The following is a 15,539-nucleotide window of genomic DNA, read 5'->3' as shown; positions in this document are numbered from 1 at the left end:
GGGTTTAAAGTTCAAGTAATAAAGTTAATAGAGGCAAAATAAGACCAAGGTCATGGGACACGTATTCCAAGTTGGATGTTGGGCAAAACATCCTAGTGGGTGTTCATTTGGTTTATTATGGCTAAGGAAACTGGCAAAGACATTAGAAAAGGCTTTGGAAAGGCCTAGAGGCATTAAATGACATTATATTTATGAAAATAAAGGAAAATAGGAGAAAAGGAAGGTGAAAGGTCACAAGTTGCATGTGAGGAGAAAATTGAAGGAAAATAGAGGAAATTGAAGAAAACAAAGGCCTCAATAATAAAAAGGCTTTTGAGGATTAGTTCACAACCTTTTGTCAATTGAGATTTGGAATTGGCTTTAGAGAGGAGAAGAGCACCAAGAGGAGAAGGCAAGTAAGCAAGCAAAGGAAGGACAAGAAAGCAAAGGAAAGCAAGGATCAAACAAAGAAATTTTGGATCAAGCTGCTTCAGTGGGAATACTTGCAATTAATAGATTGCATATATGATTTCCTAGCTGGTTTTGACATGCATGTGTTTATTTGGTTCATTTGTTGTCATTGGCATGGGTTTTGCCTGGTTTGACAATGGTTTCAGCCTTGCCTTGCCATTTCCAGATAACCATGGTGTGATGGGATTCATTCTTGGTTGAGCTTTGGGTTGTTGAAAGGTTTTGGATCTGGGAGAGGTGGTCTCAGGAAAAACCCAAGGGTTGGGGGTGGAGATGGTTTTCTCTGGGAAGCCCTCAATAGGTGGGTGGAGACAGGAAAATTCCTCAAGGGATGGTGAAGGAATTATGAGGCATCAAAGCTTGGTTCAGTTTCGTGATCTCGGGACCGGTTTAGGTGAGATCATGGTAGTGTGAGGGTGGAGGTGGTTTAACATCTGGATTCCCTTGGTTGTTTATGGATTGACTTATCCCATGAGATCCCACATTCATGCTTGGAATATGGCACGAGGGTGATTGGATGAAAAAAATGTTTGGTTCAACCCAATCTATGGTTGGGTGGTACATGGAAGTCCCTAACTTGGTTGGCTTTTGCATATGTTAATAAGAACTAAGTTCCTCTTGTATTTTATGAGTAAATGTACTTTTTATTATGTGGCTTTGATGGTTGTTCTATCATTTTTATTAATTTGGTTATATGCTAGTTATAAGCATGATTTTATGATAGATTCTAGTAATTGCTCTTATCATGTTTTGATTGGTAAATGAATGGTTATTGAATGCATGATCTAATAGATGTTATGACAACTATTGTGAGATTATGATTCTCAGATAAGTTTCAAATCTCTTTGTTCATATATGCATTCATGACCTGTAGATTTCATGTTCACCATGTGTTTGACAAAATGACTGTCATGGTTAGACCTAGTTAGGTCAAGTGCTTGTCTAAGTTTTGTGTTAAAGGCTTTGTCCTGGTGTCATTTATCATTTCTGAAAGTTCTATCAAGTTCTAGGTAGAGGTTTGGATCCTAGCCCTAAAAAAGTGGCTCAAATCTCGGGATCACATGCATAGAACTGAGAAATTTAGTCTACAGTCACTGGGAGGCAGGGCCATCGATGTGATTGGAGGGTTACAGTCACTGGCTTGCCTTGTTATGCAAGCTACTGAGGCTCTAGATGATTGAAAATAAAAGTTATCTCAGGGTCTGGGCACATGGAGTGGTTGTTTAGCTCTTGGGGGTCTTGTAGCACCCAAGGGAAGTTAGTAAAGTTTCAAATTGTCAATTCCACTTCCTTAACTGTACGTAGGAAGTTGAGTCATGTTACAGTAGCCCTTTGCTCATGTTTACCCTGGCAGGGAGGTGAAAGTGGGTAAATGCGGGAGTTGGCGTTACACCTTTTTTCAGTCATTTATAATTTTAAAGAATGGTTCCATGGTTCATGCAAATACGTTTCAACAACAAGATATTTCTACTGCTCGTGCAACTTAGAAATGGACAGGAAAGCTGAAGATTTTATCGCTGGTTTTTATCAGCAGCTTTGCTTGCAGCGTCTAGATTCTTATTCAAAATGCTAAGAAATGTTGGCGAAAGGAATGAGTTAACTTATTAATATCATTAATCTCTTTGAGTCAATGTATAATTGCAACCATTGTGCATTAATTCAAATATCAATACCTCAACCATAGTTTATACAGAATTAGAGCAAGCTTGACATGATTACAATTGCGATGTAATGGTATGACAAGTTATATGTATAGATAAAGAGAGATTACATTTATAAATAAAAATAAAGTTTTGATCAAATTTATGAACAATTTATTTGGTTTGGAACCTAATAAAGAATATTAAGGCAGCGTTGAGAACAAATTTATGAGGCATGCATTATTTGTTCCATAATAATGAATTGTTCATTACAAACCCCAATCTACTTATACAACCTTATTATAGCAAATTAGCATTTTGACTTGGATCTAAGTAGGGGATTACGAGGGAGTAGCAAGTCTGGTTGATATATCGAGTTTAATTCAAATTATAATGTGTCAAATCTTGTCATAGCACACAACTTCACGCTTACAATGCTTTACCAATGAAATCCTTCTTATGGAACATACCCAATAACTTCCATATCCTAGTTCCATCTATATCACCGAATAAGTATAGCAACTAATATGTTCATATATGGAGTAATTTGGACCCTAGGCATCTACCCAAAACAAATAGTATATAGAGAAAACAACGCTGTGCCAAAATAATAACACAACAAAAAACTAAAAAATGTGAGAGGCTACCCTAAGATTTCTATATACCCTGACCTCTGTAACGTGCCACTGGAAAAAAAATTGAATAACTAATCTTGCGTGACACTGCATCCTTATAAACCTTAGATAAAAGTATAATAATCATTATTTTACACAATAAAAGAATTAAAATATACATAAGTTAACTAATAAAATTCCCATTAATTAAATTGACACCTACAACCTATATCAATTACATTTATTAATATAATTGTGCTTATAAATATTTATTAAATATGCATAATTAAATAAAAAATAAACAAAATACCTCTTGCTCTCCCATAATTTTATTTCCATAAATATAATTTTAACACATCGATATTTATTATTTGTTTCACTTAAGTTGTTCCAATACCATAAGTCTAAGATGATGCTACCACGTACAAACTCTTGTGGGTCGGTCAAATATCCGAAGGAAACACCGGGTTTAAACTCGGGTTAGGATTTGGACCCTGTGTGGGTAGAATGACCGATCAAAGATGACCCGTCACCTGTGTGCTATATTTGAGCAAAGCAAAATGGGAAAATTTAAAAAACCCTTTAATTTGTTAGATTGGAATGACAAATTACAGCTAGAGATAATGCTAGACTGGTTCTAAATCTTGTCTGGGAAGCACTTAATTCCATTCCTTCCTTGTATAGAAAGCAATCAGGGTTCCTAACTGTAAATTCTTTTCGGATCCAGTGCATGCAAATTGAAAGGGACTAAGGGATCCTGTGTTCGAGCCCCCAGGGGATTTGTTTTGACGATGAGTAAATGCTTTTGGGTTATTTTAAGGTGATACAGCAGCGCCAGTGAGGGTTTTCTTGGAGGAAAATTAGGAATGCGCCTAATTTGGTGAAGGAAGAAGTAAAAGGAAGGCATGGGAGCAGCTCCATCGACTCCCCGGGGAGATGCAGAGCCGAAGCAGAAGGCTGAGTATTTGTTGGGGACATTTGTTGGGCAAAAGCCGCAGGATCTTCGTTCACAGTTTTGGCAGAAGTTGCTAGCCTTACCTCTAGACTTTTACTGGCCAGAGTCGACGGTGAATGACGCCTGTCAGTCTCTTGGTAAGCTATACTCTCTCTTAGTTCTTTTTTTTTTTTTTTCGGGTAAATATCAAATCAATTGGCCCTAATTCCAGCTACCAACATGTATAATTGCTAATTTTGATTTCACATGTTTGGTATATTTCAATTATTGGAGTAACGATCCTGACGTGTATAATTGCTAATTTTGATTTCACATTTCTGTTATATTTCAATTATTGGAGTAACGATTACGTTTATATCTCCTCTAACTGAATTCACTGTTCGGTTCCATTCATGGCGTCATGATTTATGCTGATCGGAAATTTTTAGGAGGATGCCATACACAATTATAAATATTTCTGACTTTAGCAGCATGAATTCAGCTGAAACTTGAGTTATTTACTTAGTTGAATGACTCTGGCCAGCAACTAAGAGTTACATCAACTTGTAATGGGGATTATTTAGCTTTCATGTAAATGTGGGTTACTTTTTCTTAATCTACTGTCTTCGTCGCTTTGTTTATATCTTATCATCCGCTTAAGAAAATCAAAATATCAAGTGCAGAATCCATGCTAACATGCAGATAGATATAGAAACCAGATCAGTTTTACTGGCTAGTACAATGTAAGGGGCCTATGATTCTTGCCCATTGCACTCTGTCAGTATTTTTTACCTTTCATGCATCGTTCTGGGTGTTGTCAGGTCACAAATGTGATTATTTAGAATTCGTCTTGTTATTCTTATTTTAGTCAGTTGTTCTATTCGTTTGTCTTACTTAGTAACCTTTCAAATTCAAATTCCTCCTGAAGATTTTATCCTAACAAGAATCTCAATGCCTTAAACACACCAACAGTTTACTCCAAGAGTCCAAATTATATAATTATTTGAATTGCTCATAGAATGTGGAATAAAAGGAATATTTGAAGAGAGTGAATTCAGATTCCTCCTGAAGTTATTCTCCTAACAGACAATTATAATGCCTTAAGTAGTACCAAAAGTTTAGTCCGAATTATATGATTATTTAATATACGCAAGAGTTTGAATAAAGTAAGTCTTCACTCAATTCTCTAATTCACACCAAGTGATAGGTGCATTGATAAGATGAAGGATACGGTGAATTCACAATAGTCTTCTGAATAAAGTAAGTCTTCACTCAATTCTCTGATTCTTACCAAGTGATAGGTGCATTGATAAGATGAAGGATAAGGTGAATTCATAATAGTCTTATAAATTCACCTAGTTATCAATTTTTCAATTGATGGTAGAAGTTTCTCTTTATGATCATTTGCATGTGACGCCCTTGACTTTGTTTTACCCAATATGATACCAGTAAGCATTGGAAGGAACTAATAACAGGTGTGATACTAACTTCTGGGTGTAATGCTCTTTTCTTTGTTAGTCCAAGTCAAAGTATTCAACATAACAGAAAACTATCAACTTGTTCGAAAGCTCAAAAACAGTTATCTTATCTTTACAGAATTAAAAAGTAATTGGTACTATTTACTTGGAGTATCCTGTATCTTTGCAATAGTTGGAGCGGCACTAGTCAGAGTTCTTGTTTTAACTCAAACAAACAGATTTGAAGCGAACTATACTTTGCTGATAACTGTGCATCTTGTTATTTTAAACTCTTAAGAAAAGAATAAATATATTTTTCTCTTGTCTCATGTTGGGGTATCAAACTTGTCTTTATTTTCCATATTCCCTTCCTTCCCAACGATTATCTCCTTCATGTAATTTATAATTTCTATTGCAAGCTTATAATCCATGCCCACAAAACAGTTCAAGAATTGTCAGGCCATCTGCACACACATTTTCCTGACATGCCAATGTTTATGCATGGTTACCTTGTTTGCATTACATGCAAACTCAAGATTCGGTGCTAGATTTAACCTGACATCTTCAATATATTTTACTAGGCTCCTTTAAATACGTGCTGAATACTTGCATATAAGAACATTGCCAAGGCTTTCCATAAAATGTCAAACCAGTTGCAGCTTTGGAAGATAATCAGCTTTTGAGTCTGACTGATGTGATATCTTCTTTATGTAAATTTTTAATGTTACATACCCTATTTGTACTCACTGCTATTTTTTTCTTTAATTTTATATTCAATAATGATGCTGGTAATAAGGAATGATGGAAAGGGAAGGAATGAGTGAGGGTTGATAAATGGACAGGAAATGGTGAAATTTTGATAACTTTTGTTAGTCTTCGGTTACATGTAGTGTTGTTTTCTTGTCTTTTTCAGTCTTGCAATCCCTTTATATTTTAAAGCATTGTGTTTTAACATAATCTGGTGCATTTCTTTTTTTGTGTATACATGCAGCTCAGAATAACTGTCACACACGACATCTTGCCAAACTTTTGATCCACCTGATATGGAGCCTGCAGGAAGCAGTTGCTGCTGCACCTGGGGCTTGGGCAGTTTATTCAAAGGCCATAAATGCAGCTCGTTTTTCTTCTGTTTTTCTGAAATATTTAATTGAGAATTCCAAGGGTGATAATTTTGAGGAACCATTGTTTCTTAATCTGACTGATAATGATGTTAAAGGAGATGGTTTTCCACAAGGTACGATCTTTTTTAAAAGCTAAAGCTGTTGTATATGTGCATGAGTTTGTGATTTGAGTTTTTTTTTTTTTTAATATGTGTTTTAACTGAGATAGATATGCTATTAGTTACATTATCATTATTTTTTTTGGGTTTTTGACATGAATGGTTTATTTTTGTGTTAGAAAGATTGTTGTGGCATCACTGTTCAGCATAAAAACAAGAGGTTTTACTAGTATAAAAAGCCTGAAAAGACACCTAAAAAGAGGATCAGCTTTACGAAACATAATAGACCTAGAGTTAATTAATTAAGTTTATTACTGATGTTTGCTTCCTCTTGCTAAATTGGAGAAGGCTGAGGGTCCTGGTCCATTTCATCCACTTCTCCATGCATCTGTAGAACAGACTCTTTCTCATTGTTCCCATCTACCTCTGAATGTGTGATGTTCCAAGGGGATTTTTGACCTTTGGGTTATAGGGTTCATGAGATAGACTCCAGACATGTAATATTGAGTACACAACAATACAATTGAGCAGTAAATCCCACAACACATGAATACATCACAACAGTAAAGTTAACAACTAATCCAGCAGTTCTGATTGTATAACAATGGTAGTCCTTCCACATAAACGGTAGCAATACGATGATCCTTCAATACAAGTCCAATTATTAAATGAATTCGCTCTAGTTCTGTTGCAACAATGAGGACAGCCTTGATAACACTACACTGATTAAATCTAGTTCTGTTATTACTACAACTCACTATTTATTGGTCTGTAGGTCTTCCAGGCACCCTTGTGATGATCTGCTTCACTGTCAAGTAAGTTTACAACAGGCTTTGATCCTGCGCTGTCTAGACTGCTTGCCGAGAGCCCAGATAGATTCCTGGAGATAACTGCAGCTCTAGGAGGGTCCTGGTTGCTGATCTGCTACAATTAGTGGCTTCAGGAATGAAAATGACCTCAGGCAAGAAGACAGCCCTCAGACGTACCCTGGATGCACTCACTGTCACAGAGGACTTTCGGCCCTGCGGTTGGCCTGACTTGCAGACCTTCAATCTGCCTCGCAGCCACCAAATTACCTTTGCTGCTTCAGATATTCACAGAACTAGCCTTTGCTGCCCTGACCAGAATTTTAGTGAGCAGATCATCATCAGGGAGGCCTCAGAGATGACTCTTGCTCCACAGAAATGACTACGCTGTCTCTAAACAGGTTCGTAGACATCAGTAAATCCACTTGTTTGCTTGCCAAACAGATCAAGATGCTTCACAATATTATTGCTGTACAGAACAGAGAAGAAAAAGGAGACTAGCAAGGGTGGGATCATCTTCACCAAAACTAATCAAGGGAAAAGGGGTCTTAAAACCCTCAGAGCCGCCGCTCAAAAGAAACAGAGACATCCCAATCCAAATCAATTATGAAAAAATGATTCTATCTCTCCTTTATTTATAGATTTCTCATGGGGGCTCTATTGGGGCTCTCTTCCTTAATTTAACATGAGAGATTAAAAAGTGTAATCCCCAATTCGAGCTTTTTGCCCCATATACCCCATATTTACCCAATGTTGCCCCAAATTGGATAATAGGTTCCCCCCTTTATCAGAGACTATAGTCTACGGGGCTGGATAGGCTATTTCACCCTCCTTTGGGCAATTAATCCAAAGGGAACAATACAGAATGAATAGGCATTCTGTAATTTGAGGAGGCTACCGGTAGGCTCATAGTGAAATTGGCAACTTGCTGATGCAGAACACAATATTCAGGTTCTAGTTTTTCAATCTATCTCTTTTGTTGAAGCAAGCTTTCCATATTAACTGCTATCTCACTACTATGGTTCTCCTCTCATGTATGAATTTTCCCTGTTGCAGGGAAAATAGAGGTCCTGTTTGTTGATTTTTATAGGGTCTTTTATACTGATAATTTCTTCAGCAGGATCATGAAGAGACAGCCACACAAAGAACACAAGAGTTTACCCTGGGAAAACCCACATGGGGGAAAAACCTAGCAACCTTTTCCTTAGAGAACAATCAAATTCAACAGAGATACATTAGTCAAATACAAGGTCAAACAGACCAACTTTGTAGCTAGATCAAAACTGGTCCACTGCCTCCTAGTCAAGTCAAATAGGTGCCCAAGAACTTCAATATGGTTTGCTCTGCTAGGGCATAATCTGGACATCATATTATCCCTGGAGAAGCTCTGTTTTACTGCCTTTTGATCCACAGAATTTTGGTCCTACAATTAACCTTGGATTCATCCAATATTCTGCTTGAGATCTCATCTTGTTTTTTTCTCAGACCTTCTTTTTGTCTCAGATTTATGTCTCTGCTTCAGTTCTTCACTCTTCTTCAAACCTATGCTTCAGACCTTCACATGCCTCTTTTTGCTGACCTCAGATGTACCTTCTCGCTGCCTCAGATAGACAGAACTGACATGCCTCAGACAGATCCAAATTGCTTGCTTGGAGGGAGGTCAATTGGCACATATATATAGTCTTTTGTTGGGCTGATTGGGTGCCTCTTAGGTTGGAGCCGACTTGACTAGGATGCGGGCCAACCTGGCCCCTTTGGAGCCAAAAAGTCAATCTCAGAATTTCAAATTTTCTTCTTTTAAAAAGAAAACCCAACATGAAGAACATGTCAAATATTTTCTCTTTTGACAATAACATGAAGAACATGCTTTACAAATACATCAATAATTAAAATAATAATTATGAAGACCGACCATAGCTACAAAATTCAACACTCCCTCTTAGCTAGGGAGGTATTCATAATGACTATCCAAATGCTCTCATGTTGACAAATTTCTCTAAGAAAAGGTTATAACAAATCCAAGTACCATAATCGGGGCAATAATTGTGACACATGGTACATCGATAGCATCAACCAAATACCATAATTGGGTCAAACATCTTTGACCCATGGTAAATCAACAACATCAACATGGTACCATCATTCGGGTCAGGACCTTAGACTTATGGTACATCCTCACCATAATTTGGGTCAGTACCTTAGACACATGGTACATCTACACCATTATTCGGGTTAGTACTTCAGACCTATGGTATAACCTCATCGTAATCTAGGCTAGTACATCAGACACATGGTGTATCATTTAGCATAAACTACTGGCCATAATTTGAGTCAATACTTGACACATGGCATCCAGACTAGTCTTTGTTCACCATCATTCAGGTCAACGTCATGACACATGTTGAATCGCCAAAGGCCACACTCTTATTAGAGTAATTCGGGGCCTGATGCTAAATGACCCTGATGCTCTAGGACCATTCTTCCTAATTCAAGTCATACATGACACGGGAAGAATGTCAGTCCTTTGCTGGACCATTCTCCCTGATTCGGGTCAATGTACGTAACACATGGATAATTTCCCTAATTTGGGTCAAGGTACTTGACCCAGCGAGAATGTTAGTCCAGGATAGGATCTCATCCATGCCCCCTCTCAATGAGAGAGACATTCTTAACAATTCCAAGCTTGTCTCTGAAGTGTACAAACTTTGCTCGAGACAAAAGCTTTGTAAGAATATCAACAATCTGCTCATCAGTAGAGATATACTGGAGCTTCATTGCTCCCTTCTACATCATGTCACGAATGAAGTGATACTTGATCTCGATGTGCTTCAACCTGTCAGGGAAAAACTAGATTCTTTGTCAGCTTCACAAACCTTTGATTATCACAATATATCACGGCTGGCTCAAGCACATGATCAAACAGTCCCGCGAGTGACTTTCGAAGCCACATTGCTTCACAACTCGCCAAGCTAGCTGGAATATATATTGCTTTGGCAGTGTTGAGTGCAACAAATGTCTGCTTCTTGCTCATCCATGAAATCATAGTGGAGCCCAAATTGAAGCAACTTCTGTCTTGACTCTTCAACACTCCCTGCCCAATCTGCATCTATATAGCCTTGCAGTTGTATATCATCCACCATGTTGGTACTCCAACTCATGTAGATACACCTCTATTCGGTCAGTTATATCCCTAGCAGCTCAAATGGGGTGGCAAATTTACCAAATGGACGTCAAGACAACATTCTTCAACAAGGTGATAGAGGAAGAGGTGTACATTGAACAACTAGAGGGCTTCGAGACTCATGAGAGACGTACTCATGTGTGCAGATTGAAGAAAGCTCTATGTGGGCTCAAGCAAGCTCCTAGGGCATGGCATGGTCGGATTGACAACTACTTGCAGCAAATGGGATTCGTCAAGAGTGACGCAGATTCCAACCTTTATTATTTGATGGTAGAAGGTGAGCCACTCATCCTAGTATTGTATGTGGATGATCTCTTCTTGATAGGATCATCAGGGCTCATAGAGGACTGCAAGATGAACCTAGTAGCAGAGTTTGATATGAAGGATTTGGGGTTGATGCACTATTTCCTAGGATTGGAAGTGTGGTAGAAGGACAAGAAAATCTTCCTTGAGCAGGGAAGATATGCTAGAGATATTTTGAAGAGGTTCAGAATGCAGGATTGTAGACCCATGTCTACACCCGTGATCACCAACTGGAAGAAGATAGATGCATTAGATGACAAGGATGTTGACCCCACCTTGTATAGACAGCTTATTGGTTCTCTCATGTGTCTGGTCAATGCTAGGCTAGATATTTGCTTCGCAATCAATACCATCAGTCAGTTTATGGTAGAACCAAAGTGTGACACAATTGAGTATGGGTTGAGATATACCCGAGGGGTGTTGGAAATACTGAGAGGGGGGTGAATCAATATTTCTTTTCAATTGCTATTTTTACTAGTTAGATTCTTCACAATTTAATTAGAGAAATGTATAATAATGATTTTATTAAGTATAGAAAAGATTGAATACAATAAATGATGAATGTTTGCCAAGCACCAACTTGGACTTGATGAGGCTTTGACCTCTAGGGCTTCGACCCTATCTTATCCAAGGCTCCAACCTCTCGTTTAAGAGCACCAACTCCAAGGACACCAATCCTGTTGTCTTGTCTTCTTTTAATTGAAAATGCAAAATGTACTTACTTGACTGCCATCAATGAGATCACCTTATTGTGTTGTTGATTTCAATCTTCAATGTCAACTTCATTTGTCCACTTGCTTTACTTCACTTAATCCATCACTACTTGTGCCACTGCTTGCTGCTTACTGAGGTGGAGGAATCTGCTATTGTCCAAAGTTTTATGCCATAGATCAAGGTCTCCAATGCATGCCACAGTTCCAGTCTTCAAAACATTTTATAGTTCGAACTTCAACACTGCCCAGTCCAAGAGGATATACCAACACCCACAGTCGAAGATACACTACTGCCTGGTTCACAAAGGATATACTAGATTGCACTTGTCCAAGAACACCCCACAGTCTGAAGTGTCAATTGCCACAGTCACAAACTTTGAGAGCACCCTGTCCGAAAGCACCACTGCCTAGTTCACAATGCAACAGTTGATACACTGCCTAATCCGAGATTCCTTTACACAGTCATCGTATAGAAAGAGATGCCCAATCCGAGGTTTGGAGACACAGTTTGAAGAGGATCTGAGTTACTGCAATGCACCAGAGGTTATCTTCAAGTCTGAGTAGTGGCACTGTGTCAACAGGTCCATAGAGAAATCCGAGGCAACAATTTTGAAGATGTGTCAAGAGATCCGAAAAAAATGAGCGAATAGTTCTGAAGATGTGTCAACAGATCCGCAGAAAAAACGAGCCAACAATTCTGAAGATGTGTCAACTGGTCCGCAAAAAATCTAGTCAACAGTTCTGAAGATGATCCAAGGTTTTGTTCTTTGAAAATGAACTTGTCCAGTTGTATTAATCCCTTGTCCATGTTAGAAAGATAGCTCATGTTTCAAGTTCCGGGCTCCTCTTCTTTTTATGTTTCTCCTTCCTTAAAGTTCACGAGATGTGAACTATTACCTACTATTCTTCTTGATGATCGAATTGATGAGTGAAGAATGAATACGTATGCCTAATATATAGTGTTCATGTCTCTACAAATAGGTCGACATGAGTAGGCCAGTATAGGTTGGCCTCACTGTCCATAATAATATTCTTAACTTAAAAATTTTATATCTCCTAAACTATTTGGAGTTTCGGGTCAAGTAAGAGCTCATTGGAAAGGCAAAATTATGCTCTAAAAGATGGTATATGTATCATATTGAGAGGTTGCCTCTAAGGTAGTGAAAGAACATTTTTTAATGTTACTGGTCATCATTTAGTGCAGAATTGGAGGTAGGACATAATGGCTTCATGGAGAGTAAGGTCATTTGGATATGTAAGGCTTCATGGTGACATTTACTAGGAGAGATCAACAATATATATTTCATCAATGACAATTATTGACCAACAATCTTCCCTTTGTCATTGATGAAAATATTTCTCCATTCTCTCCCCCTTTGACATCAATGGCAAATGGGGTGCCCAAGTACTCCCCCTATCAAATTGTTTCCATTGTCATGCTGCTCCCCTTGACATGCCACTCCTACTCTTGTGAAGATGTTTATTTAATGTAATGCAAGAGCAATAACTTGCATCTTTTGGCGAAGATGTTCAAATGCTTCTCGTGGAAGAGGCTTTGTGAAGATATCTGCAATTTGTTCTTTTGTATTGATGTATTCCAACTTGATGTTTTGTTCAGCGACTTGTTCACGGAGGAAGTGATATTTGATTGGAATATGTTTGGTCTTTGAGTGCATCATTGGATTCTTTGAGAGACTGATGGCACTAGTGTTGTCACAATATATGGTGATTGGCTGTTTAGTTTCTATGTTGACATCCTTCAAAGCTTCCTTCATCCATAGTATTTGAGTACAACAATTTGCAGTATTTATATATTTGGCTTTAGTTGTGGAAAGAGATATAGATGATTGCTTTTTGCTAAGCCAAGATACTAGACAATCTCCCATGAAGAATGCATTTCCGCTGGTACTTTTTCGATCGTCCACGCTTCTAGCCCAATCAGCATCGGTGTAAGCTGTCACTGTAAGAGTTGTGCTTTTGGGATACCAAAGACCAAAATCAAGAGTTCCTTTCAAGTATCTGAGAATTCTTTTCATAGCCAACAAATAGGATTGCTTAACAGCTGATTGAAATCTTCCCACCATTCCTACTACTTGCATAATGTCGGGTCTTGTAGCAGTTAAGTATAGGAGAGCTCCAATTATTGACCTGTAAAGAGTTGCATCTACTGAGGGGGATTCATCATCTTTGCTCAATTTGCAGTCTGTGGTCATCGGTGTGCTCATAGGTGCACATTCTTCCATCCCATATCTTTTAAGCATGTCCTTAAGATATTTTGCTTGAGATATGAACATGCCTGCTGTGGTTTGAGATACTTGTAGTCCAAGGAAGTAAGATAACTCACCAATCATCGACATTTCGAACTCTTTTGACATATTTTGAGCAAACTCATGGCTCATCTCATCATCATTGCTAGCAAAAATCAGATCATCAACATATACAAGAGTGACTAGTAATTTATCCTTGTCCATCTTCATGTAGAGATTACTTCCTGCCACCCCCTTTTTGAAGCCTTGTTGTTGTAGATAGTGATCCAATCTTGTGTACCAAGCTCTAGGAGCTTGTTTCAACCCATATAATGCCTTTTTCAACTTACATACAAAGTCTTTTCCTTTTGCTAGATCAAACCCTTTTGGTTGCTCCATGTAGACTTCTTCCTTGAGTTCCCCATTCAAAAATGCTGATTTTACGTCCATTTGATAGACTTTGAATCCTTTTGAGCAAGCAAATGCCAAAAACATACTTATAGCCTCTATACGTGCTACCGGTGCAAAGGTTTCTTCAAAGTCAATTCCTTCCATTTGTGAATAACCTTTACAAAAAGGCCTTGCCTTATTTCTGATGATTTGTCCATCCTCATTCATTTTGTTTTTGAACACCCACTTGGTTCCAGTTGTATTCTTATCTTTTGGACGAGGTATCGACTCCCATGTCTCATTCTTCTTGATTTGAGACATTTCTTCTTCCATGACTTCTACCCAATGAGGATCCTTACTTGCTTGAGTAAAAGTTTCTGGTTCTATCATAGATAAGAGAGCAACATCATCTTTCCTTGGTGTACTTGTCATCCTTCTTCGGGTTTGTATTCCCTCAACTACATTGCTAATAATTTGCTGTTCTGGATGATGTTTTTGGAGGAATTTCACTTTTGAAGGAGTTTGAGATGGTTCCTTTTGTCTTTCTTGATCTTTTTCCTCTTTTGTCGACTCTTCTTCTTCGAATTCTTCAAGGATATGATCTTCTTCATTGACTTCAATTTCTTTTTTCTGGAAGGGTTTCGTCAATTTTTACATCAATGCTTTCTACTACTTTTCGTAGTCGATTATTGTAGCATTTGTAAGCTTTGCTTCTTGTAGAATATCCAAGGAGTATTCCTTCATTGGTCCGAGAATCAAATTTTCCTTGTGAGTCATCATTGTTCTTCATAAGACATATGCTTCCAAAGATTCTAAAGTACTTTACCGAAGCAGGTCTCCCTTTCCATAGTTCGTATGGTGTCTTGTCGTTATTTGGTCTTAGTTGAGTTCGATTCAAGGTATAAACTACTGTCCTGACTGCTTCTTTCCAAAACTTGGGTTGCAAATCAGCTGCTAGTAGAATTATTCTTGCCATCTCTTGTACAGTTCGGTTTCTTCTTTCTACTACATTTTGTTTGGGAGTTCTAGCAACAAAGAACACTCTCTTGATTCCATGCACTTCACAAAATTCATCAAATTCTTTTGAAGTAAATTTTCCTCCTTTATCTGTTCTAAGGCATTTAATCTTTGATTCTTTCTCATTTTCTACTAGAGCTTTAAAATTTATGAAACATTAAAAAGCTTCGGATTTGAATTTTATAAAGTATACCCACATCATTCTAGTATAGTCATCAACAAATAAAGCAAAATACCTTTCGCCTTGTAGAGCTGGAGTTCTGGTTGGTCCACATAAATCTACATGTATGATCTCCAAAGGTTTTGATGTAGAGAATTCCTTAGTCTTGAAATTGATTCTTGTTTGTTTTCGATGTTGACATGGTCCAAATACAACTTGATCCGACTTGATGATTTTTGGAATGTCCCTTATTGCATTTGTTTTACTGATATTGATAAAGTTATCAAAGCTTATATGTCCCAATCATTTGTGCCATTGCATTTGTTTTACTGATATTGATAAAGTTATTAAAGCTTATATGTCCCAATCATTTGTGCCATAGCCAACTTTCATTTGCTTGACTTACATA

At 37.8% G+C, this 15,539-nt stretch overlaps 1 protein-coding gene across 1 annotated transcript in view; it reads left to right on the top strand.

The window, feature by feature from the left end:
• The first annotated feature begins 3,224 nt into the window (after positions 1–3,224).
• LOC149143639 (dyggve-melchior-clausen syndrome protein) overlaps positions 3,225–15,539 on the top strand; it is a 161,576-nt gene continuing 149,261 nt past the window's right edge. The window contains exons 1-2 of the mRNA XM_089449919.1: positions 3,225–3,796; positions 6,087–6,329. Of these exons, the coding sequence (XP_089306045.1) occupies positions 3,610–3,796; positions 6,087–6,329 (430 nt within the window). The 5' untranslated portion in view covers positions 3,225–3,609. The remainder of the gene's footprint in view (positions 3,797–6,086; positions 6,330–15,539) is intronic.

Source organism: Pinus tabuliformis, chromosome X (assembly GCF_031772625.1).
Source record: "Pinus tabuliformis cultivar Carrire ecotype Pingquan chromosome X, CPIR1, whole genome shotgun sequence".
NCBI lineage: Eukaryota > Viridiplantae > Streptophyta > Pinopsida > Pinales > Pinaceae > Pinus > Pinus tabuliformis.
The sequence above is the reverse complement of the archived record's forward strand: the minus strand, read 5'-3'. Positions and strand labels throughout refer to the sequence as shown.